This window comes from Brachyhypopomus gauderio, chromosome 6 (assembly GCF_052324685.1).
Source record: "Brachyhypopomus gauderio isolate BG-103 chromosome 6, BGAUD_0.2, whole genome shotgun sequence".
Classification (NCBI taxonomy): Eukaryota; Metazoa; Chordata; class Actinopteri; order Gymnotiformes; family Hypopomidae; genus Brachyhypopomus; species Brachyhypopomus gauderio.
The window spans coordinates 8648637-8672467 of NC_135216.1; the positions used below are offsets into that span (position 1 = coordinate 8648637).

General features: G+C 42.4%; 2 protein-coding genes and 1 long non-coding RNA gene across 3 annotated transcripts; 1 reads left to right on the top strand and 2 right to left on the bottom strand.

Moving 5' to 3' along the window:
- Nucleotides 1–76: 76 nt before the first annotated feature.
- txlna (taxilin alpha) lies at nt 77–9048 on the bottom strand. The gene is made up of 11 exons (XM_077008492.1): nt 8890–9048; nt 8181–8347; nt 7362–7607; nt 6911–7002; nt 5412–5582; nt 4850–5044; nt 4476–4595; nt 3806–3880; nt 3549–3641; nt 2329–2424; nt 77–2228 (listed from the first exon to the last, which is right to left on the bottom strand). Exons 2-11 carry the CDS (start codon nt 8338–8340, stop codon nt 1905–1907), a joined length of 1572 nt encoding a protein of 523 aa, XP_076864607.1. The 5' UTR covers nt 8341–8347; nt 8890–9048; the 3' UTR covers nt 77–1904.
- LOC143516718 (uncharacterized) lies at nt 7591–9039 on the top strand. Its single transcript, XR_013131770.1, has 2 exons — nt 7591–7714; nt 8951–9039. It is a non-coding gene; the product is annotated as an uncharacterized LOC143516718 (long non-coding RNA).
- Nucleotides 9049–9313: 265 nt separating the features above from the next.
- kpna6 (karyopherin alpha 6 (importin alpha 7)) lies at nt 9314–23599 on the bottom strand. The gene is made up of 14 exons (XM_077008497.1): nt 23476–23599; nt 21103–21236; nt 20862–20957; nt 20643–20742; nt 20452–20546; nt 20128–20259; nt 19117–19205; nt 18837–18936; nt 18393–18556; nt 18183–18261; nt 17957–18082; nt 15288–15415; nt 14716–14894; nt 9314–14598 (listed from the first exon to the last, which is right to left on the bottom strand). Exons 1-14 carry the CDS (start codon nt 23477–23479, stop codon nt 14411–14413), a joined length of 1614 nt encoding a protein of 537 aa, XP_076864612.1. The 5' UTR covers nt 23480–23599; the 3' UTR covers nt 9314–14410.
- Between the last annotated feature and the right edge of the window lie 232 nt (nt 23600–23831).

Below are 23831 nucleotides of genomic sequence, written 5' to 3' on the forward strand. Positions count from 1 at the left end.
TTAAATTATAATCACTATAATTAGACTGCTACAACACTTTCCTTGTATTTGCAAACTGAAACACTAACAAAGTGAATGTTTTTCGGTGTAATTTATTTAAATTTCAAATGATGCTTACAGGGTGGAGTAAGGAAAGAAAAGTGTTCTTTGGTACCTTTTTAACAGTAGGTGCATACAGTATTATTCAAAAGCAACTGAGCAGGGCCCAATGAAAGCTGGCATGCCGTTAGGCAACAGATGCAGTGCTGAGAAACAGCAGCTATTCTGGACCCGTGTTGACACTGGGCTATTGGACAACACATGGAAGACCTGATGTGGATTCTAGAGGACTTGACATTCAGATAAAAGAAACGCTAACGTTCCAAGCACAAAACAGAAAACATTACATAGCCTCAAATGAACAATGTATCCACATCAGATGCAACTGCAGCTACCAGACCCAATGTTGTAACGTTAATGTATATTCATTTCCATAGCCTGACATTCGAGAGCTAAAAGAAATAAACATGAACAGAACTAGAATTGCATAGAGTTTAACATTTTAGAATCTCTTTATTTAACCTGGTGACACACAAAACTGGATCTGGGATGCAATTCAATGTGTATATTTTTTAAAGTTGCTTTTAATCTGTATACAATCACATTAAGAGACATACTGTATATTAGCGACAACAAAGTATCAAAATAATGGTCTACTATAAGAAAGCTCTGAAGGAAGAGATATTCTGGTGTAGGTAATTTACTACTCAGTGGTCATAGTCTCATTCAAGTGCATGCTTCCCTCTGTATTTCATGGAATGATTGCAAAACTGGTCAAACTACCTCATGATGAAAGGACACAAAAAACAAAACAACCAATAATGAACTTCTTGGTGGCTTAAGACTTAACTCTCAGAAGATACACTGCGTTGTTTAAAATGTTAAAGCTACAAAGTGTAATGCATTTAGAATTGGACTACATGAACAGTTTGATAGGGATTAACATTTTCACCAACTGAATGTAAAAGCCAATGAGGCACACACACAATTTCGAGCATACATTCTTCCTTATTTCAATTTTGTTGAAATTGAGGGCTTCGATACTTTAACGTTCTCAGGAGTTTAAAAATGATAACATCAACCAGTGTGATGTTACCAACATGGTAATACACTGTAGGGACAAACAGCAATGACTTGCATGGCTAATAAAAATTTAAGAAAATGTTGATTATTCATTTTATTGATTGCAGAAACAGAAAACTCTCCAAAATATATCCTCTCAGGTAACAGGCACCAATCATGGTGAGGTCAAAATCCAACACTGAATCACAGCAAAACCAGATTATGGTATATAGGCCCTTACAACATGTGAAGTTCTGTGGACAATAAACAAATACAAAACTAAACCACGGGTAAACAGAGTGATGCTGAGGACGATGCTAAATAACAGATGGTAGGACATACCGTGGATGCTTAACTTTTGCCACATTGCAATAGCTGTTCACTTCGTAAGAGATAAGGCATTGTTCTCAAGCAGCTCGTCTCGCCGCCCAACTACATTCTTCAAGGTTTTATTCTAAGCCAAACTAAACGGACCCAAAACTTACTCTGACAGATCAAGATTTAGTGGACAGTGGTACTCCATCGCGTTCAGCAATTCAAAGCAGCAGCATCATCATCATTTCAAGCCCCTTTTAGCATGTCAGAGTGAGGGATTACCATTAAAGGAAAGGTGAAATAAAATAAAGAAACCCAAAGAGGGGGAAAATAAACTAAAAGTAAGAATGCAGCACAAGACTCATCTTGAAGGCACAATCTTCCCTGACGGAATGGATCGCCCCAAGAGGAGACCAAAACTCCACCACGCTGCCATAGGGCAAAAACACAGGGGACATTATAAGGAGTGTTAGCCAAGAAGCAGTAACTCAATCCTGGGCTAAGCAAACCTCCTTCTGCTGCTCAGTGTCTGGATCTGGACCACAGTGACATGCCTGAGTGCAAGTGGTGGGCGGAGTTTGTAGTTCGGTACTGTTCCGAAGGGCGGGGCTGCCCTCTTCGCAGTCTGTGCCTGGGTGTGGAGACTCCTCCTCCGTAGGCGTGGTCTCTAGGCCCTGTCCGTCCTCTGTTTTACTGAGGCTCTGGACCTTCTTGCTCAGCTCGTTACGTTCGATCTGCAGAGCGCGACAAAGCTTCTCCAGCCTCTGGACCTTCACCTGCAGGTTCTCCAGCTCCTTATCTCGAAGTGTTTTCTGTGAAATACAAAGTAACGATTAATTAAGGAACTTGCAAGGTTGATGGACTGTAGACAGTAAGTCGAATGAATGTGTGGAATGAATGGGTCTCATTCACCTCCTCGGCCATCTCCAGAAGGGCTTTGTTACTGCTCTCCCACCGAGACCTGTACATTGTCGTCTCCTTCTCCAGCTTTTTTATCTTCTTCGTCATCTGCAGAACATCACATACAGATTTAAACAAATGAATTGCTGATCATTTTAGTCCATGTCAGTTCCAATCACCAGTTTTCTGCATGAACTCAATCAGCGGATGAGCGTTACAATGTGCAGAGCAACAATGCATCACTTCAAATAGTTCTAAAGACATTTCTCTTACCTACTATTTTTAACATCCATATCATCCAATATAAGATTCTGGTTAGAATCAGTGAACATCATTCATAGAAACATCCTATCCAGCATCTAAAGTACCGTATTCTCTCGACTATAGAGCGCACCTCAATATAAGCCGCACCTACAAAGTTTATTTTAAAAATGGAAAATGTTGTATAAGCCGCACCGGGCTAAAAGCCGCATATATCTACTGAACTGAATACATTTAACTGAACTGATCGGTTTCCGAATGGTGCCGGCTTTTGGCCGGTGTTGTGCCGAATTCCGACTCCCCTCATATAATCCACGCATAGATTATATTGTCAATTTACGTTTCTATGCATAAATAAGAGCTAGACTTTCATTATCCATCACAGCATACAGCATTATCTATGTCCAAAGCCACACTGGCTCAAGGGTGTTATTTTAAATAAAATACACACTGGAACTGAAGTTCACCTCTGATCACATGACTTCGCAGTATTACAACAGTACCATGTCTAAATATCTAGTTAGGACAAAATTAGAGTGCTTAATGAACAGTAATTATAATGAAGTTATAATCACTGTATCTCCCGAATATCATCTGTAGTGTCTTTATGCGTGTGCAAACGAGGGGACTCGGAATTTGGCACAACAAGTTTGTTTGAAAAAAATTCTCCCTCGTGCCTGCTGCTTGCATGTGCTAAATGAAATTGAGCACTTTCTTCTTTGATTTACAACTTTGACCTACCACCTGATTAACTTTCTGTTCCACCCCTGACGGGTGAAGAAAAATCTACAGAAAAGCCGCACCTCAATATAAGCCTCTTGGTTCAAAGTGTGGGGTGGGGGGGGGGGGGGGGGGGGGGGGGGAGTAGCAGCTTATAGTATGGAAAATACGATAAGTAAATGGGGCCATTGTATACAAATGCACAGTGAATGGGTGGGTCAAGTTCCCCACTTTCATTAGCATTAGCATACCTTCTCCATTTCTTGCTTGAAGGTTGTAAACACCTCGTTGCTTTTGGAAAGTGTGTTCTGAAACTCTTCAAACTTCTCTGTGTACAGTGACAACTGCAAAGGGCAAAGGTGAAATGAAGCCATAACCCATGCAGTACCATACTGGAACAGAAAGTTCTGTAGTCACAACTGAGGCAGAACCAGGAACCTGGAACATCCCACACGACGGCTCTCATCTCTGAAGATCCCTTCTGCTTTTGAACATGACAGATCCTCACCTGCTGTTTGAGATGAACCTCCTGCTGTTTCATAAGTTCATACATCCTTTGTGACTCCACAGCCTCTTTCAGCAGCTGCACACCAGTGAGGGAATCAAAAAGAACCATCAGAAGGTCTGACAGGAGAGCTGCACTTCATCCCAGAGGGGAGTGTTACACAAACAAGGGCGGAGTTACCGGGAATGTGCACTTCATCCCAGAGGGGAGTGTTACACAAACAAGGGCGGAGTTACCGGGAATGTGCACTTCATCCCAGAGGGGAGTGTTACACAAACAAGGGCGGAGTTACCGGGAATGTGCACTTCATCCCAGAGGGGAGTGTTACACAAACAAGGGCGGAGTTACCGGGAATGTGCACTTCATCCCAGAGGGGAGTGTTACACAAACAAGGGCGGAGTTACCGGGAATGTGCACTTCATCCCAGAGGGGAGTGTTACACAAACAAGGGCGGAGTTACCGGGAATGTGCACTTCATCCCAGAGGGGAGTGTTACACAAACAAGGGCGGAGTTACCGGGTTATCTTCAGACTCCCAAAGAAGATAAAAGTTAATCCATGCGACTACTCAACGTGTATTCATATCTCTTGACAACGATGTCTTATTTGGGGCCGGAAAAACAAAAAAACAACGAAAAACACACGGATGCACACAAACACCGCTGGATACTCACAAACTCTTTCTCTTTCTGGTGGCGATCCTCCGAGTCTTTGAGCAGGGCTTGAGCCTGGTGGAGCTTAGCATCCACTAACTGCTGCTGGAGATCTTTGTGCTTGAAGACCTTATCTATGTGCTGCAGCAAAGCAGAAACACGGCTCAGCGCTCAGCAATGCCAACACCGTCACACATGTTTTTCCATCAAGACTCTTCAAACACCATGGCTGTTCATTTTTGCTTCTCTAGCCCAACATAAAGTTGCAAGCGACTCAAACATTTAGCCTATACTTGATACCACGTCCACCCTAGACCCAGCGGGGTGCCCCGTGAGCTCTCCTCCAACTTCACATCTTCTCAAGACCTTCACGTGCGCTCTGCTCCTGGACTCACCTCCTCACGCAGCTCGTATTGCTCGATGAGCTTCTTCAGCTTGTCGCCCAGCTCCATGTTCTCCTGCCGCAGGCTGGCGTTGCGCTCGTTGTGCTGCTCCATCTGGGCCTGGATGTCGTTGAGCGTCACCTGGAAGTGGGAGGCCACCTCCTTCCTCTTCTCCTCCTCCTGCCGGGCACGCTGCACGCCATCCTCCTGCCAGACGGGGCCCAAACCAACCAAAAACACAAAAGCCCACACCAACCAACCATCAGAAGGTTCAGATGCTGCAAACAACGTACTTGTATGCAGAGGCTAAGATTAAGTGTGGTGCGCACTACAGCGCCTACGGACTCCTACGGAGCCGTTTGCGTTCCCTGCTCCAACACACTGAGCTCATTCGAGGCGTTTGTGGATTCGTTCGGGTGTGTTGCAGCAGGGAACAACCTCTATTGTTGCACAAACACAAACGCAGTTGGTTTGGAAAGGAAAAGTACCGGGTGTACAGATCACGTTAGACAAGTTTTGCCTCCGCAGAGATGCAGGGTTGTGGGTGTAACGAGTTCCTTGTGTGTGTGTGTACCTTGAGTGTGCGGTTGTGTCTCTGCAGCTCACGGCACAGGCTCTCCAGCTTGCTGCGAGCCAGGATGGCCTTGCTATGCTCGTTCCTCAGGTGGTCTTTCTCCTGGATTAGCTGGGCCTGCTTCTTCTGCAGCGCACGCATCTGCTTCTGAGCATTGCGGTGTTCCTCCAGCTGCACAACACACACAGCCTTTAAGCTCTTTGAAATACGTAACTTCAGTTAGTTTATTATTTTCCTCTACATTTAATGACAACGTAGCTTCAACACAATACAAGAAATAACTGAACTGCTGCCATTATTTAAGCCCAGAAAGCACAAGAACACTTCATTTACATAACTAGAACGCCAAGAGTAAGGTATGTATGACTACTGTTTTGATACATGCAGGTAAACCTTCACATATTTACTTTGCACCAACAAGTTAATCCTTCCGCATGTAGTATGAGACACAAATAAAAAAAAAAAAATAAAAAAAAAACCAAAAAAAAAAAACCAACGACCATATTTAATGAAAAACAAAAAATTTCGAGTTGGCGAACTGACAGAAACTCCACTTGAATAAACATCATCAGCAATGCGAGGACTGTTTAGAAGGGGAATGAAAACACTACATACTCCCCAATACTGTTTTTGCTTGGGTGGGGCGAGCAAATGAAATTCAATCAACCAATAATCGCAGCTCCTTAGCTGACAGTGCACCAATGCATTCTGCACACTGCAGCGTTCTCGCACACGCCCAGGACGGAGGCCTACTGCATCTGTGTCAAAAAGTCCCAAATGTGTAAAGCCCGAGTCATCAGTCTTCAGGACGACATTTCCAATGATATTACAGAAATCCATACGGTACAAGGTATTTTATCTCCAAGATGAAGAAGTACTGCAAAACAGATTGATCATATTTATATAGATCACTGAACCTCTGAGGCATAACACCATGTTCATTTTACAGCAAAGGCCAAACTGGGTAACAAGAGTTCCTGGTCAAATTCGAGAGGGGGATAAAGTGTTTTTCTGAACCTTGGCCATGACTATTTAAGTTTGAGAGCTTAAGGGCCCAGGCTGGGAGCTCACATTCATTCCAAGGACAGAGGAGATCACAGTCCACTGAGCTTCTGAAAGAGGTTCCACTGCTTCAATCGGTTCCCCTAAGAATCCTGACATGACACTTGACATCTTAGTGTTTCCCTTCAAACTGCACAGCACTAAATGCCACGGACTAAAGACTAGCCTTTATAAGAAGCCTTGTTCTTGTTTTTGTACAGAAACCCAAGGCTTTTCTGTCTTTTGTCTCCGCAAAGTCATGAATTTGATCAGGCGTGGAACAAAGCAAGGTTTGATTTTAACTTGAACTTTTTATGAGATGGAACTTTTTTAAGAGATATGATTACAGGCTTTTTCCATTTCAAAATGAAAGTCTAGAAGTTAGAATACTCCCAGTCACATCTCATTAAACATAAAAATTAACGACTGTTGAGGACAACCACAAATCTGTCTCTTACCAGCTCAGCATACTTTTTGCATAGTCCAGCAAGTTTCTCTTCTGGAGTCCTAAGTGTGTTCAGAGTCTGCATAAGTAGTGTTATCTCTTTGCCTACAAATAGCAAAAATGATGAGGTACTTCAATAATCAATCCTTCATAAAATATCTGTTGACTTTTCAAATAATTCTACATATGCTTTCAGGATTAAAAACTACACTGGCAATACTATCATACAAATTAAACAAATATGCAAAAGGAAGGAAATATGCAATTAAAGGAAATATCCAAGGTAAAATAGTGTCAGTTAGTGAAGTATTGATTCATTAAGCCATGAACTAGCAACCAGGAGGTATCTGGGTTCTTAATGGAACAGAACTTTTATCATTTAGGTTGAAGCACATAATTCCATAATTGGAATTTTAGCTCCGCCCACATAATTTCTCTCACCCAGGCAGGGAAGGCCCACTCACCCAGTCCTTTAACTTTCTTTTTCTCCTGCAGCTTCTTCTGGTCCTTGTCCGCGCCGCCACCGTTCATTTTGGACTCCTCCGTCTTGCCGTCGTCCCTGTCGGCCAGGCCGTTGACCTCCAGGGCGTCGGGAGTGGACGAGTCCTCTGCGCCGTCCTCCTGGCAGTATGTGCTGAGGATGTCCTCCAGCTGCCGGCTCAGCTCCTCCGCCATGTCCCTGCAGGGGGGCGGAGCCCCGGCCTGGGCCACTGGACACAGCACCAGCACAGTGAAGCGGTGGACGCGTTAGACTTGATTGTGCAGGCGTTGCTTCAAAATGGCGGACGCAAGAGATCAAAGAGCAGCAACAGTAACAGTAAGTGTTCTGCTGCCAGAGGCGCCTGAATGTCACCTGGTGTCACAGCATTCTGTGGCAGGACACTCACAAAGTGTCCTGACGCACCGCTGTAGGACACCTACTTAAACCACTTAACGATAGGGTTTAAGTCAGGGTTAAAGGTTAAGGCAAGAGTTAAGTACAGTCATTGTTTTAAGACATTGCCATGGGACAGTCTACTGTTGTCACAACTTTTGCTAAGGGCTTAAAAAAAACCCACAATGAACCAGCTGAGTGTCATGGGACCAAAGCAACAGTACGGTGTTGTTGGTTATAACTGCCTTACCTAGTTTTCCTTAAAAATACAAGTCACGAATTCATCGTCTACGTCATTGACCTTCATTTAACAACCAGATCTAAGTTTACCTTCCTTTAATTGTGGCAGCTACACATGTATAAGGGACAGAGCCAGATTTGAGTGAATGTCTGTTTAATGCTCACTTACAGCCTTCATCTGTTCTGGACCGAGGCGTGGGAGAACCGTCTGTCTGTGTGCTCGGTTCTTTTGGACAGTCAGTCCCTTCGGGCGTGACTGTGCCATCCGTGTTGGAGGAAAGCCCTCCACCGTTGTCCACAACCTGATCCTCAGTGTCTTGTCTCTTCATTATTAAGCTGTGGACAAGCAACCCGAATTAGCCAGCCAGCCAATAATGTTGTTTTAATGTCTGTTGTCTGGCAGCTAAATCTAATTCAGGGTCTCGGCTACATTTCATAGTTGTAGAAGCTTAACAGATGGGACTGAAGTTAACTGTGCAACTGTCTGTTGCCACATAGCCAAGCAACTTAGTTTGCTAGCTAACTTAGCTTAGCTGACGTTAGTTAAGCTAACATACTGCTGCTTCTGGTAGCGACTTAACCTAGCTAACTAATTTAAACCGGCCTTAGTTCAACTAGATACCCATGGCTACCAAACACAACACAATTCAAGCAATGTCGTATGAGAGCTGCACACGAGCTACACGGGCTAACCGACATTAGCTACAACGGCTTAGCTATGCTAGCTAATTATATAGCCTAGCAAGGTAACTTAAGTTAGCCAGGATAGCTAAGCTACCCGGCTAGAAACAGGGCAAAGTAATTAAAACTGAACAGTTATATTAGATAATTGTATCGCTGTTTTCTATATTACAGTACAAAATATATATATAAACTACCAGAGTATCAAGAAAGGTCCAGAAACAGTTTCAAATGTAGCTAGCTAATTTCCCCCCTCAGGTTCTTCTGCCAACGGACACAGGAAGCAGCAGAAGCAGCACGAAGCTGATTGGTGGATCAGAGACGCCGTTTCCGACATGGTTGCCACACTATAGATGTCAAAACACCTCCAAGCTCCAATATTGTTTCTTATTAAAGGTCCATTCATCTCCAAGGAACATGTTTCAGTTACACACTTATAGAGCAGGGTTGAAGGTTCAGGGGCTGACAAACATTTAAAAAACATTCCTGGTTTCTGAGCCCTCAGGTTTCTTATTTCTGTCGTTCTGAAGTAATGCAAATTTTCCCCCATCAAGTCCCCCCCCCCCATTACCTTCAAATGTACATTATTACAAACATTTAAAAAAACTGCAAAGTTCCTAATTTATTTATTACATTATCTTTATTTGCATTTTGGGCAAACATTTTAAATGTTTTAAAACATTTGCTCAGTAATGTTAATGTACATGTTTATGTTTGTGTGACATTTCAGTTTGGGTATCTGTAGTCACTCATTCATACCGTCGGTAAAGTCAAGTCAGTCACAGTATTAGATGGGTAATAGGTGGCAAAAAGGAGGAAAACGTACATAAATACACCCAAAAACAAAACAATTGCAGGATCAGGTCAGAAGATCCACTAGGGCAAAGACTAAACAGTATACAAGAATAAATGTAACAAACAGATAGCATTTCAAACATGTTAATTTGCTTTTTTTTAATGTTATAAATGACACAGCCAAGCATTATGCACTGGCTTCAGATTTGGAAGAGACGAAAAGTCTCAAGATATAAACATCTACAAGATCTAGGACGGAAGACCAGAAAGACTAAATTGAACCGTACAAGTAATGCCTTTAGCAGTTTATGCACTTCTTGGAAGTCATTGATAATCAGGGATAGTGGCAGAACTATATTCCTCCAATCAATTGTGCCAATATAACAAATTTCCTGCCCGATACTGCTAAATGCCTGCTTTACATGCAATTTTATAGATTTATGAAACCCTGATTTGTTTATCTTTTTATAAAGATGTCCTTCAGTGAACACAACCTGAAATGAAATTTTGATATTCCTGCATAGGACAGAGTGGCTGTTTACTATGGTATCCACATATTCCCTGAAGAAGTGATTATCAGAAAAAAAGAATAAAAAAAAAAAAAACACCGAACAGCTGTAATGGGTTGTGCTAGATGCAGACATGTAAAGGGGTAAGACTTGGAACAATTCAATTGGGTCTCCATGCTCACTGAACCTTCATATGAGCTTGCATAACCACAAGCGATGTCAAATGTCAAGTCCTTGAATGCAGGAGACACGTGTGAAAAAATTTCTATGATAACTCAAATCTTTCTTAGCAGTTCTGTACCAGTATACAACAAGGGATTTATTTTTAATGACCCCCCCCCCATCTAAGCAAAATGGGGGAAACAATTAACAAAAAGTGAAATTAACCTTGATTAAAAATGTAAATTAGTACAGCAAAATAAATAAGCTTTACATTTGAATTTATATTTTGATTCAATTTACCAATTTGGTGTACAAATAGTAGACTGCCACATGTCTACAGAAACTATGCAGATAATGTAACCTCTGTGATTTTTATAAGATATGAAAATAGAGCAGCAACATTTGCACAAACGCGTGCACATTCAAGTAAATATAAAACAAAACAAATGAAAAATAACCTGGAAAAAAATCAGCCTCCAGTCTTTGTTGGTCTGATTGGCACTTTAGTGAAAATGAGTGCATTTTCATTTCTGTCTAGTTTATTTTTGTTTTGATCCACCCATAATTACCCTACCCAGGGTGTCAAAGGCCATGGGATATAGTGTTGGTATATATTATTATTCGTTTATTTTACTTCCTCACCAATTACAATCCTATTTCCCTCTTCGATGTGTACAGGTAGTTGCAGCATTTCTTATCTATGCTCAGAGTGCAATGATGCAATCTGATCAACCACAGTGTTTTTAATTAAAATGTCAAAACTGCATGATGTACACCAAGACCCAAGAATGAGTCTTTAAAGTATCTTTGTACCTTCAGGTTTTGCCTGTTCTCAATTATTTTTGTACAAAATGCCAATATTATTGGAATGGTACTGGTGTTTGAACCATTTCAGTTAACACCTAGGGATCAGAACAACTGCATAAAGTGAGCATGCAATGCACTTAAACAAGCCTTTCCTAGGAGAGTTCAGTGATTACTCCAGCATCATTATAGGTTATATTAACACAAAGCTTATGCATCTTTGTGCTCTCAGTTCATAATCAATTTTCCCTTGGTCAAAGCAACAAAGAAGTGAATAACCAATAACCAAAATCATTGCCAATATAAAAATCTAAAGAAACAAAAAAAAAAAAAACATATCTGCCTCTTATAAGAGCTGCATAAACCACTGTGATGGGAGACAACTCTGCACCCCTCCTTACACCTGCACTGCGGCATGGAAAAGTATCCAAAACAACTTTATAAAGGTAATCAACCCTGCATTTAAACTCCTTACGTCTCCGTAGGATCTTGACGTCAACTGAGCAGATGAAGGAGCATCTCCCCCATATGCTTAAACCCCAATAACCTTAAATTATACAACTATCAATCATGCAATTAAAATGCAAAATGGGTCAAAGTTCTGTGTAAAAGACTAATGTTTCAAACACTGAGAGGCATTGCTTTGAGGCCATGTTTTCAGCTACTGGTAAACATGACATTTTTCAAACACCACGATGCAGAAAATGTCAAGACGGCAATATCGGAGCTCCCCAGAAGCACAATTTACTCCCAACGCATCGATTGGATCACATTTGCACAGAAATGCCAAATGTGTAAGCAAGATTTAATGAAGGCTGTAAAATATTTTTAAAGTGCATTTTTCCCCCCATTTTAGTTACTTTATCAATAATATGCTGTTATAAATGGTCTAAAATTTATGACACGTGAACTCCATTTACATAATGTTTTCATTCACCAGGGTAATCTATTTTGATAATCAATTTACATAACCACAATTTCTCAAAAGAAACCCTCACAACTGATGACTATTCACGGTACCATGAAAAACGAACAAATGCACAAGAATCAAGTAGATCTTGTCCACTTTTGCATGTACCACAAATGCCTAATAGTATGGGTTAGGAGAAAACTGCATTGCAATAAACTGCTTTGGTGAATGTCATCTGAATTCCGATTAGAAAATGAATATTCATCCAAAACATTTGTTTACGAAAGGGAGCTGCAATGCTGAGGTGATCGACTCCAATGTAGTCATGGAAGCAGGTATATTGGTTGCTCTCAGTGCTGATTATTTACACCAAAATATGCGCAGGAATACCGTACAAAACTTCACCTTTGCCAACCAAAGCCAAAACACACTACAGTGTTTCATATGTTAAGACCAGAAGCCACAGAAGCTAGCAGATCATGATGTGAACCCACAGCCTCGAAGATTTTCTCAAAAGTAATTTTCCTCGCTTTCCATAAGTCAGTCTTAGTCTCATTTCTCATCCATTGGTTTAGGACCCTCTCAAAGCTAAATTAAACTCCACTCCATACAGCACCCAGGAGTCAGGGAGATGCAGAGGTAGGAGAAAAGGATGCTTCCATAATAACATGAAAAAGTTACCAAAAAATGTAAACAAAAACACCCACAGCCCACACCCCTCTTGGAACACAGGGCCCATAAGCCACTTGAATGTGTGGACCACAAGAAAATGACAAAGCATTTCATTGTGGGATAATGAGGACGAGTGGGCGTGAAACTGTAAAAACGAGTGGGCGAAAAAACACCAGTTTGAACATACTGCCTCAGAGCTGTCTAACACCCCCCAAAAAAAGACGTGGAAAAGGCTAGGCAGAAATGTTTAGTCAAAGATTATGGAAGCGGTTTCTCCCTATGCTTTGTGGAGTTCCTACCTGTATATGTGTACACCAAATGCTATTTTGTATGCATGTGTACAGAGTTGTGTGCAAGTATATAGCATTTTATATTCTACATTTATTACATTATATATTTATATATATATATATATATATATATATATATATATATATATATATATATATATATATATATATATATATATATGCACACACTACATACTATACACTATATTTTGTTAGGATAGTCATGATTTACACACACATCCCTTGCCACACCTTAAGAACGTGAAATTATAGCTTAGCCCAGTTATTGTAAGGAGCTAATTAAATGCTATTAAGTTACTGACAAATGTGACGAGGGGATTAATTTGTGGTGAGGCCAATTGTGGTGGTGTTCTTTATGGACATTTCAAAATTTATAGCCTCTGTAACAAGTGTAGCTTGTAGCTGATAAATTAGCTAATTAACGATGGAGGGGCGTCTAGATATGGCAAGGGATACACCGAGCAACTTGGTAGAATAATAGAAGACCATGCAGAAACCCCACATGCGCAGACTGAGGGCTCTCCAAAAAAAGCTCCCAACATCGGATCTGCCCGACACTCACAGTGCCACCAATCACTGAAACAAAGAGGCCCACCTGACCTCAGACTAGTTCCGTGAAAGCCATATTAAGATCGACTGTGTGCGCTGGTGCATTACTAAGAAACACACACAGAGAAAGTGAGCATCATTTGCGTAATTTAGTGCTTAGCCTTCTGAATTCCCCAGCCCCTCAGCCATGTTCTTACACTGCGCATTAAATAAGTAAATCACAGCATATTTCAAAACTATAGTTATTCATAACACTGCACGCCACAAACAATAGACAACCAATTATTTTGCCGCTGAAATCGCCACTAATCTGGATAGAATTTTTTTTTGTCTCGTATATTTGGACGTTATGTTTTTCAGTACAACCTAACAGCTCAAATAACTTCCAAACCCAAGTATAGCAACAAACAAAAACAAACAGCCCCAAGATAAACTAAAGAGCATCCCATAATCGTGGGGGAACCCTCCAGACGGCAAACGCACCCTCAGACACTAGTACAGCACCATGTCTAGGAAGCATGGTTTACAACACAGAGCCCACTCATGGTTTGCTACTACTGGGGATTGTAACAGGAAGGCAAAAGTACACAGTTGTCTTCAATAGTTGAGGAAGACCAAATTAACTGTTAGAGTAAATCAGGAGGGAAAGGGGTGATTAAACAGCAGGTTTGTGGATTTTGTATTTGTTGGGAATGTACGCCCTGTGAATAGCCTTCTCAAAAGAAGTAAAGGCATCCCCTTCAACCAAAAGTGACAGTGCCATCGACTTATAACCCCAAATTTGGAGCCCCACTAGGGGTCAATTAAGACAGAAACCAAATGGTGCAGAGCCGAGCTGCAGGGCTGGTGTCCGTCTGCAGCGTTCCTCTGGGGATCCCTCCTGGACCAGAGTCGGGCTTGATGAGGTGTAGTGGGAGCGGGTCCCGTATGGCCTGCGGGGGAGGGCGTGGGCGCGGGCGGAGGGGGCAGACGGCAGCAGCAGGCAAGGACGGTGGGGTGGGGCTGGTTAGAGCTGGAAGCCCTCCATGGGGGCCTCCTGCTGTGGGAAAAGGAACTGCTGCTGGTTTTCATCCACCTGTGGGGCGAGGCTGGCATCTTCCTCCTCCACTCCAAAGTAGTGCTCGATGAGGTCGAAGGCTTTCTGGTAGATCTCCTGATTCTCGTGGCTCTGAAGGAACTCGATCTTGTCCAAGCCTAATGGAAGAGAAGAAAAAAAAAAATCTCAGTCACAAACTATTGCTAATGCTACACCTTCTCCTGCTAGTAGCAGTAACGGTAACGCCAACAATAACGACAGCTGTAAGAACCAACCGTATGCCTCCTCGATGAGGCTGCAGTACGGGTTGACCCCGCTGCCGTTCTGCTTGACCTCCTGCTCGCCCAGCCTAAGAATATTTTCCAACCCGTTCAGAGCCACCTGCACGATCTTAGAGTCCATCACGGTCAGCAGATCACACAGGGGCTTAATGCAGCCCAAATTCACCAGGTACCTTCAGAGGGAGAGAGAACAACGTTATAACATGAAAGGAAGATGGATAAAGGGATGGAATCAAAGCTAAAATTTTTAAAATGTAATATTCAATATTAAAGTCTGCAAATTAGATTAAGGGACAGTTGCATGTAGCACAAGACTATTCTACTGCTGTGGTCCAGTGTAAGGAAGCTTCACCTTCAGCCTGTGATTAGCTCCCAGGGGAGCTACATCAGGAGAAAGGCCTGCTGATGCCTCCGAATCTCATTCAGCGAGTGAAACTGACTACGGTGCTGCTCCGACACTAGTTCAGGAGTAACTAAACCCGAGTGGCTGGTACGATACGACATGTTGCTGGGACTACTTCTCGGAGGCGTGTGTGTGTGCGCGAGACTTCAGATTCAGGGCTGACCGGATCTGCTCGGGCGTTCCTCCAGACGTGGCGTTGGTGATGGCCCACGCTGCTTCTTTCCTGGTGCGAAACTCTGCTTTCTGAAGGATCTCAATCAGGACGGGGAAGATGTTCGCATCTATTACCGTCTGAGGAGAGCAAAGGAGAAAAAAATTAACAAAGGGGTGAAAAACATCCCTAGATGACCGTCCATCACAGTTTTATATTCCGTAACTAAACTAAAATCTGCTGCTGTGTTCAAAAACAGACATCCCTGGAAGTTTGGGTGTAAAGTAATACAGGGTGTCTACAGGTTTGACCAAGTGAAAATTAAGACATTTTAAGACTTTTTAATACCGTTTTCTAAATAAAATTAAGACCAACTCGCAAGATCATACACGTTAAAATAAAGCACAAAAACTGATTATTTACATTATTTAATCTAGCTGCTTGAAAACTTCAAATGTGAATGCACAAGACAGACAATACGAGACACAAACATTACAATTTTTTCACTGTACAGTATACACAATGAAACTTCATACAAAACAAAATTCAAACACTGACAACAGTATCATACCATACGCGCTCACACACACACACACACACACACACACACACACACACACACACGGCCATTTTCCTGTTTTTCTGATTCATACTCCCGCTCACGCTCAACTTTCAGTTCTGCTACTTTTTCTCTGAAACGCTTTTCTAAGAATGTTTGATTTTGTGATCACTTTGGCCATCAGGGTTCCTGCTTCCCTTTGGCTTGTTCAGCAAGTAAATAATTATTATAACTGGTTTAAGCCTGGTTTGTATTTGACGCGTCGCGAGCGGTGCGTACAATGACGTAATCGTGGTGGCTTTGCCCGTGCGCGAGGGGCTCGCGCGCTGTCGGTTCGCGAGGTCGTGCACCTCTTGAAATTTGTAAAAACTTCGCACATGAACAAAGTCATGTTTGAGGGTTCATACCATGGTTCATACACCTTCACAAGGTGGAATTAAAGCACTTGTACGGCACTTTCAAGGTCCAGTTCGATATTTCCCAGCATGTTAAACTTAAGTTAAATATTTATACATATACTCAAAATGACTCGAAATAATTAGCTTTTTATCACATTATTTAATGGTGGTTTATTTTCAAAACGCCCAATCTTAACGTCTTCACGTTCTCTCATGTTTCGTCCTGGAATTACAAGACGCTCTTATTTGTTAACGTAATACAAGAGAACAGTTCAGTCAGACAGATATTTGTGGTGAAACGAAGTAGCTACAATTTCAAGCATTTTCAAGTACTTTAGCCTAAATTCCAGCACTTTTCAACCTGAAACACAATGTAATATTAAAATTAATAATATGTTCCTTTCCCTGTTTTTGAGGGGTGTTTCTTTACACCATCACATTAGGGTTGCCACCTAGGTCCGACAAAAAACAAGGACACTTGTGACACAGACAGGGTGGCGTGTAATCTGTTGACGGGGGGGGGGGGGGGGGGGGGTAAAATGTTACCGGGGGTTTTTTAAAACGTAATGTAAAATGTTACCGGAGGGGTTTAAAATGTAAAATGTTACCGGATGGGTTTAAAATGGACACAGCGAGAAAAAAACATATTTAAGGTGTGCAAAAACAGTCTGAATCGTGGTTTGAACTACCCTAGTTTTTTGGCCGGGACCGAATATTAAAAAGAAAAAAACCGGGACACACTGGGACAGCCCGGGAAAACCGGGACAGGTGGCAACACTATACCACATATATCGTTTCGGACAACACTGCAACGCTTCCGCCGTTCGTGGATGTTCACGCTACGGTCACTCGCGAAAGTATAAACCAGGCTTGAAGGCGGAATCAGGGAACATGGTTTTAAACAATGAGTCAATTCCTTCGTTGGATCTGTATGCCTGGTGACTCGTAAACAGAGTCGGAGTGGCTAATCGGGAGATTCGGGAGGATTCCCGATGGGCCGGTTCATGTTAATCTCTAGTTTGGGCCGATTGGGAGGGAAAAATAATTTTGGGCCGGATTTGGGCATAAAACTCCCGGGCTGAAAAAGTGTCCCACTCTGGCCCTGCTCGTAAATGTTTTAGCGCCCATATTACCTCAGCCTTCAAAGTATTGGTAGAGCCACATACAGTGTGAATGCGACGTTGAGCAGAGCTCGACTGAATGGGTTCTCTTGTTGGGCAAAACGTTGATATTGCAGGCTGCTGCTGACGAGCCTCGCTGGTATCTGTGACAGTTCTGAGCCACCAACAATATTTCGGGTCTTCCAACCATTTCTGGCTAAGTTTGCATTTCCCCATCTCTCCGAACAGTCGTTAACGTACATACAACCCGCATGAAAATTCAATCCCGCCAGTCCAACAACTACGGGTGTTCGTTAAGCCCGAAATACTTGCGAGCAATACTGCGAAGGTTGTGCAGTGCATGGCTACCGATTTCCGCCCCCGAAATTCAACATATGGCTGACGGAATTATTTAGCTCCGCAAATTTAAGACATTGTGGTTGAAAATTTAAGACAAAATAAGACTTTTCAAGGCCTTATTTGACAAAAATGAAATTTAATACCATTTAAGACTTTTTAAGGACCCGCGGCCACCCTGTAATACTCCATCATACACCGCTGTATAGAATTAGAGGCCTCTTCCTAGTGATATACACGCTGGGTATGATAAGGAGGACTCTGTACCTGTATCTGAGCTCGGTTGCCTGCTGTGATGTTGGAGATGGTCCAGCACGCCTCTTTCCTGATGGACTCCTTGGCACTGCTGAGAAGGTGCAGGAGGCAGGGCAGTGCAGAGCAGTTCAGTACCACCTGCAGGACAAGATGAGGGAGATCTAAGCACAGAGCCTAGTAAAGGTCTAAACCCGGGAACGCAACGCAACGCACACATGCATTCAGCCGGCCAACACACCTGCGTCTGGATGTCATCGCCCGTGACGATGTTCCCAACGGCCCTCAGAGCCGGAGACGCCACTTTATAATCGGAGTGCCTTGGTGGGGGAAGAGCAGCAGCTCAGAGTTAGCCAGTAGTGATGAGAAAGCACCGGAGAGATGACCTCTTACAACAGTGAGCGCATGAAGAAGCCCCTTTTTTCTGATGACCTCTGACCCCCGCACTCACATGAGCAGCTCCACCAGCCTCCTGCAGACGCCCGAGTCGATCACAGCCTGGATCTTCTCGTTTGGTCCATCGGAGAGGTAGGAGAGAGCCCAGCAGGCATCGGCCAGGAGGTCTGGGTCACTGCTAAACAACAGGCGGGACAGCACCGGCAGGCACTGGGACACCTACGTGGGGGACAGGATGAGGGAATGTGTGTGTGTGCGAGACATGGACGCAGTCATAGCTCCTGGCACGCAAGGATGAACCGATGACTCTTTAAAGATGGACATACTGGATTTTAAACCGTGTTGGGTCTGACGAACTGAAGGGTTAGAGAAAAGCAATATGAACCGAAAAGCAAGAGAAGGCAACGTCTTAAATCTAAAGGGGCAAACACACAGAGACAGGGTTTAATGTGATGAAAGGGGAACACAGGCAGGTGGCAAGAGAGGAACGGGGCGAGACCTTTTCAAAGTCTGGTGGTGGACTTTTGCCTCTACAGAGGTTTGACAGGGCCCACACAGCATTCCTGGTCATTGTAAGACGAGTCGATTTGGTCAGCAGTCTGGCGGGTGGGGGTAAAGTAAAATGTGCCAAGATTAGGAAAAAATGTGCAAACGTTTGAGAGGAAAAAGGAAAAAAAAAAACAACCATGATAACGCATCATAAATAAGGATCAGAAACATGGTCTAAGCACAGTGTCGTAAGCGCCCAGGAGACGAAGCCCAGTACATGGTACACTCACGTTAGCAGTGGTGGGAGGATGCTGCAGTTCAGCACAAAGTCTCTGCACACCGCACTGTCTCCCGCAATGTTACCTAGAGCCCACACGGCCTGCAACAAATGGAGACGGTCACGCCTGAGAAAATATTGGTGCATCCCTACAATGACTGCGATACCAAATGTCTCAAGTGCATGATTGTATAGTAAAGACTGAGAAAGAACCACATCCTGCTTTATTTTATTTTACGTCTGGAAAGACAGCTAGTAAAACCATTTTAAAGGAAGGGATACAATGACAGGAAATGTGGCAAAAAAAAACCTTTATACTTCTATTCCAATTTCCCTTAATTTTACAGGACAAGACCTGCTAAACAGCCCAGGCTGTTAACTCTCTGAAAGACTGTGACACTATCCCATGTTTACCTTTTAAATGCCATTATTAGGTAGAGCAGCTCCATCATATTTACTACAATTTATTATGGGGGAAAACAAAAGAATCCCATGTTGAACATGAGAGGTAATGCAGGCTTGAAAAGCATCGCAGCTGTAATTTTTGCCCTCTCGTTACACCATATTTCAGAAGCACCGTCTGCCAACTGACCCTAAATCAGCTGAAGTTCTTGCCTTCTCCTTACACCATCTGCCAACTGATCCTAAATCAGCTGTAGCTAGAAACTCTGCAGATGGTAGTCATTTGGTTTTGGATGTGGCATTCTGTAGCACTGGCAAGGTGATTCCTAACCATTGTGGAGGCTACACGGGTCTGATTTTCTTCAGCGTGAATGGTGATTGTTGACGAAGAATTTGATTGGCTATTTGTTCCAATGTGTTGCACTCTGTAAAAGTTAAAATATGTTTATGTGTATGAGAATATGTTGATGCTATGGGTTCATATTATTTTAATGTGTCTGGAATTAACTACTGATAATTGGTGTTACAGCTGCTGGATTACACCCATCTGATGAACTACATAAACTTGAGCTTCCAGTCTGACCATCCATCCTGTGCGAGGCCCGTTTTGCTGCACTGGTACCTGTTCTTGGACATCTTCAAAGTCAGAGTTGAGCAGCTGGATGAAGACAGGCACGGCACCTGCCTCGATCACAAACTTGGTCTGCTGAGAGGTGCCAGAGGCTATGTTGGTCAGCGCCCAAGCAGCCTCGAACTGTGGAGAAACACACATGCATACAAATGGGGGGGCGCGCGCACACACACACACACACACACACACACACACACACACACACACACACACACACACACACACACACACACACACATTTTGGTTTAACTAAATTAGGAAAGAAATGAGAAGCAGAACAGAATGACTGAAAGGAGATTGTGGCTGATGTTATACCTGCAATGTGCAATCGGTGCTTTTCTCAAGAAACTCTACAAATTTATTTACAACTCCAGGTGTGCCAATGACCTCATCAATGGGAGGATTTGGTTCTAAATAAAATAAAAATGTTACATTTCAGTACAGTTCCTCAGTTTAAGATTCACCCAGCAAGGCTACCAGATAACCCTTGTTGAGGTGATGTATACCTTTTGACAGGAGCTTTCTAAATTTCTGAGTTGTAGCCAGCTGAAACTCAGGATCATCAGAGAAGAGCATTTCAATCATGTCTCTTGTGATGACTCCTTCCTGAAAATGGACATTTAAATAACAAATGACAAAACAACAATGTCCATTTTAGTCATGACTCAATGGTCTATCGTGTGGACGGGATCCACGAGGAAGGCACCAGAGCGCCTCTGACTCACAGGCTCGGTGGTGGAGCTAACATAGGAGTCCATAAGAGGGCTGTCAAACATGCCCCCCTCCTCATTAAGCAACTCCACATTTCTCCTCTTAAACAGCTGCCAAACAGAGAGAGAGAGAACACAATTACACCACAGGGCAGCCACTGGAGTTGATAAAATCACTGGGTGACAAAAGAGAGCAAGCAAGAAATTATTAAATAAATAAACAAAACATCAGAGAGGGATGAAGATAAAAACGTACCTGTTGTTCCCTCTTCTGTTTCCTCAGCTGAATTCCCTCCTCTTCTCTCCTCCTGCGCATCTCATCCATGTTCATCACTTTGTTCTTGTAGAGGTTCATCCTGTAGTTATCCTTCGCAGGACTAGCCGACGGCTCTGAACCACAAGAGGAAACGCAGCAGATTCAAATATCATAAAAATACAACTTTTCCCCCTATAAATAAAACTAATACATTTGTAGGGAAAAGTCAGTATTGCTGTATCCAAAGAACTGGTTAAAAGTTATAGTTATGAGCGAGGACAACGGAGAAACCAGGGGACAGATGTTGAGAAACACAATAAGGGGCCCACAACACTAAACGCTAAAAAAAATAAGTCCATTTCCTTGTTATTGCTGCTCCAACCTTTAAATAAAGTGGCACTATATGGTATTAAAATTCATCTTGTTTAGTATGCATGCTTGTCCAATTCATACAGACAACACAGAAATAGCTGAACCCAATACCATAAAGAGATAAACTGAATAAAAAAAACAGACAGACGAAAAGAAAAAAAAATCCCAAGGTCTCTGTAGTTCCCAGTCATTCTTCTGCATGTTCATTTCTCATTCCAGTCTATTCCTCCGTCTGCAGAGTACGCCACATGTCAAGCAGAGCAGAGCTAATTGCTGTTTACATAAGCAAGCACCTGAAATCCCCACCCTCAGCATCTGTGTAAATAATTGCCTATTGCTTACGCCCCCCCCCCCTTTTTTTACGTCTGGGCTTCTTCAGAGAACTTTTCTACTTAGTCATCTTGATAAGAGGGAGAGGAGAAAAACTATTTACCATGTTACATATTTAGCTTGTTAGTAAAATAAGCTGTGTAGCTGTTCCACCAAGTGAGAGCACCATTACAGTTATAGTCCATCACATGGGACTCCAAAATAGCAGTGTGGCTTAGTCCCCAACCTTGGGAATTTGAAATGACCATGGTCATGTCCACTAGGCTTTATAAACAAGAAACCATGGCCTTGGACCAAAGGCAAATAAAACCTTGAGTGTGTGTATTATTGTGTGTGATGAACATGTGTGTGTGTGTATGTATATATATATATATATATATATATATATATATATATATATATATATATATATATATATAAATAAATGTTATATATTATATAATTACACACACATATGCATGCATCTAGATTAGCTTAGCTTTACTTTAACATTATTACTTAGCTACTAGGTAAGGTAGGTAAGATTCAGTGAGCTGTATAGTCGGGTGGGTAGTTCATACCGTAGTTCGTTATACTGGTATCGTCATATAATTGGGTAGGTAGTTAATTATACTGTTATCGTTGTATAGTCGAGTAGGTAGTTCATAATACCGGTATTGTTGTATAGGCGGGTAGGTAGTTCATACCGTAGTTTGTTATACTGGTATCGTCAAATAATTGGGTAGGTAGTTCATTATACTGTTATCGTCGTATAGTCGGGTAGGTAGTTCATATCATAGTTCATTATACTGTTATCGTTGTATAGTCGGGTTGGTAGTTCATACCGCAGTTCGATATACCGGTATAGTCGGGTAGGTAGTTCATACCGTAGTTCATTATACTGTTATCTTTGTATAGTCGGGTTGGTAGTTCATACCGTAGTTCGATATACCGGTATCGTCGTATAGTCGGGTAGGTAGTTCATTCCGTAGTTCATTATACTGTTATCGTTGTATAGTGGGGTAGGTAGCTCATACCGTAATTCGATATACCGGTATGGTCGTATAGTCGGGTAGGTAGTTCATACAGTAGTTCGATATACCGGTATGGTCGTATAGTCGGGTAGGTAGTTCATGCCGTAGTTCGATATACCGGTATGGTCGTATAGTCGGGTAGGTAGTTCATACCGTAGTTCGATATATCAGTATCGTCGTATAGTCGGGTAGGTAGTTCATACCGTAGTTCGATATATCAGTATAGTCGGGTAGGTAGTTCATACCGTAGTTCGATATACCGGTATGGTTGTATAGTCGGGTAGGTAGTTCATACCGTAGTTCATTAGCGAGTAACCTATTTAGCTAAAAGGCTGCGCCGAGGATAACAATCTGCGACGGTTTCCGTGGGCAAAGCAAATACGCGTTAGTTGTTTGACGGGCATAACTTAATATCATATCAACATTAATATCAACGATAAAATTAATCTAAACGTGGATAAATAATGACAAACGACACAGTAAACGCTGATAACCCCGCCAACACAGCCCTGCTAGCTCGCCAAGGCTAACAACAGTGTGCTGTAAGTTAGCCTGCTAGCTAAAACAAGTCTGTTTTGGCCATTACTGCTTCAGCACAAACGGAAATATTAGACACGCAACTCCATTACATACACAATGAAACAATAAATAAACTTACCCATCTTGCTGGTTTTATAGAAGAGTATATTTTGATGACTGGAAGGGTATAAACCGTAGCTACTTTCTCTGGAACTAGAAGAAATTGCTTCTCACAAACAATATGTCGGAGATGTACGGTGGCCCTACAAAGACAAACTTAATGATTTCTGCTGCGACCCAGAAATGGGCAAAGAAGCTGCACATGCGCAGTAATACACGTTTAGTACTTTAAACCAGTCAATATAACGTATATTCATTTGAATGGTTTATCTTAATATATATGAATATTTATCTGTATTAAGATTAGACTGTAAAATCAGACTGATTCGTAGCTCCCGTCCTATAAGCCTTACAAAAACTGTACAAATATATTGT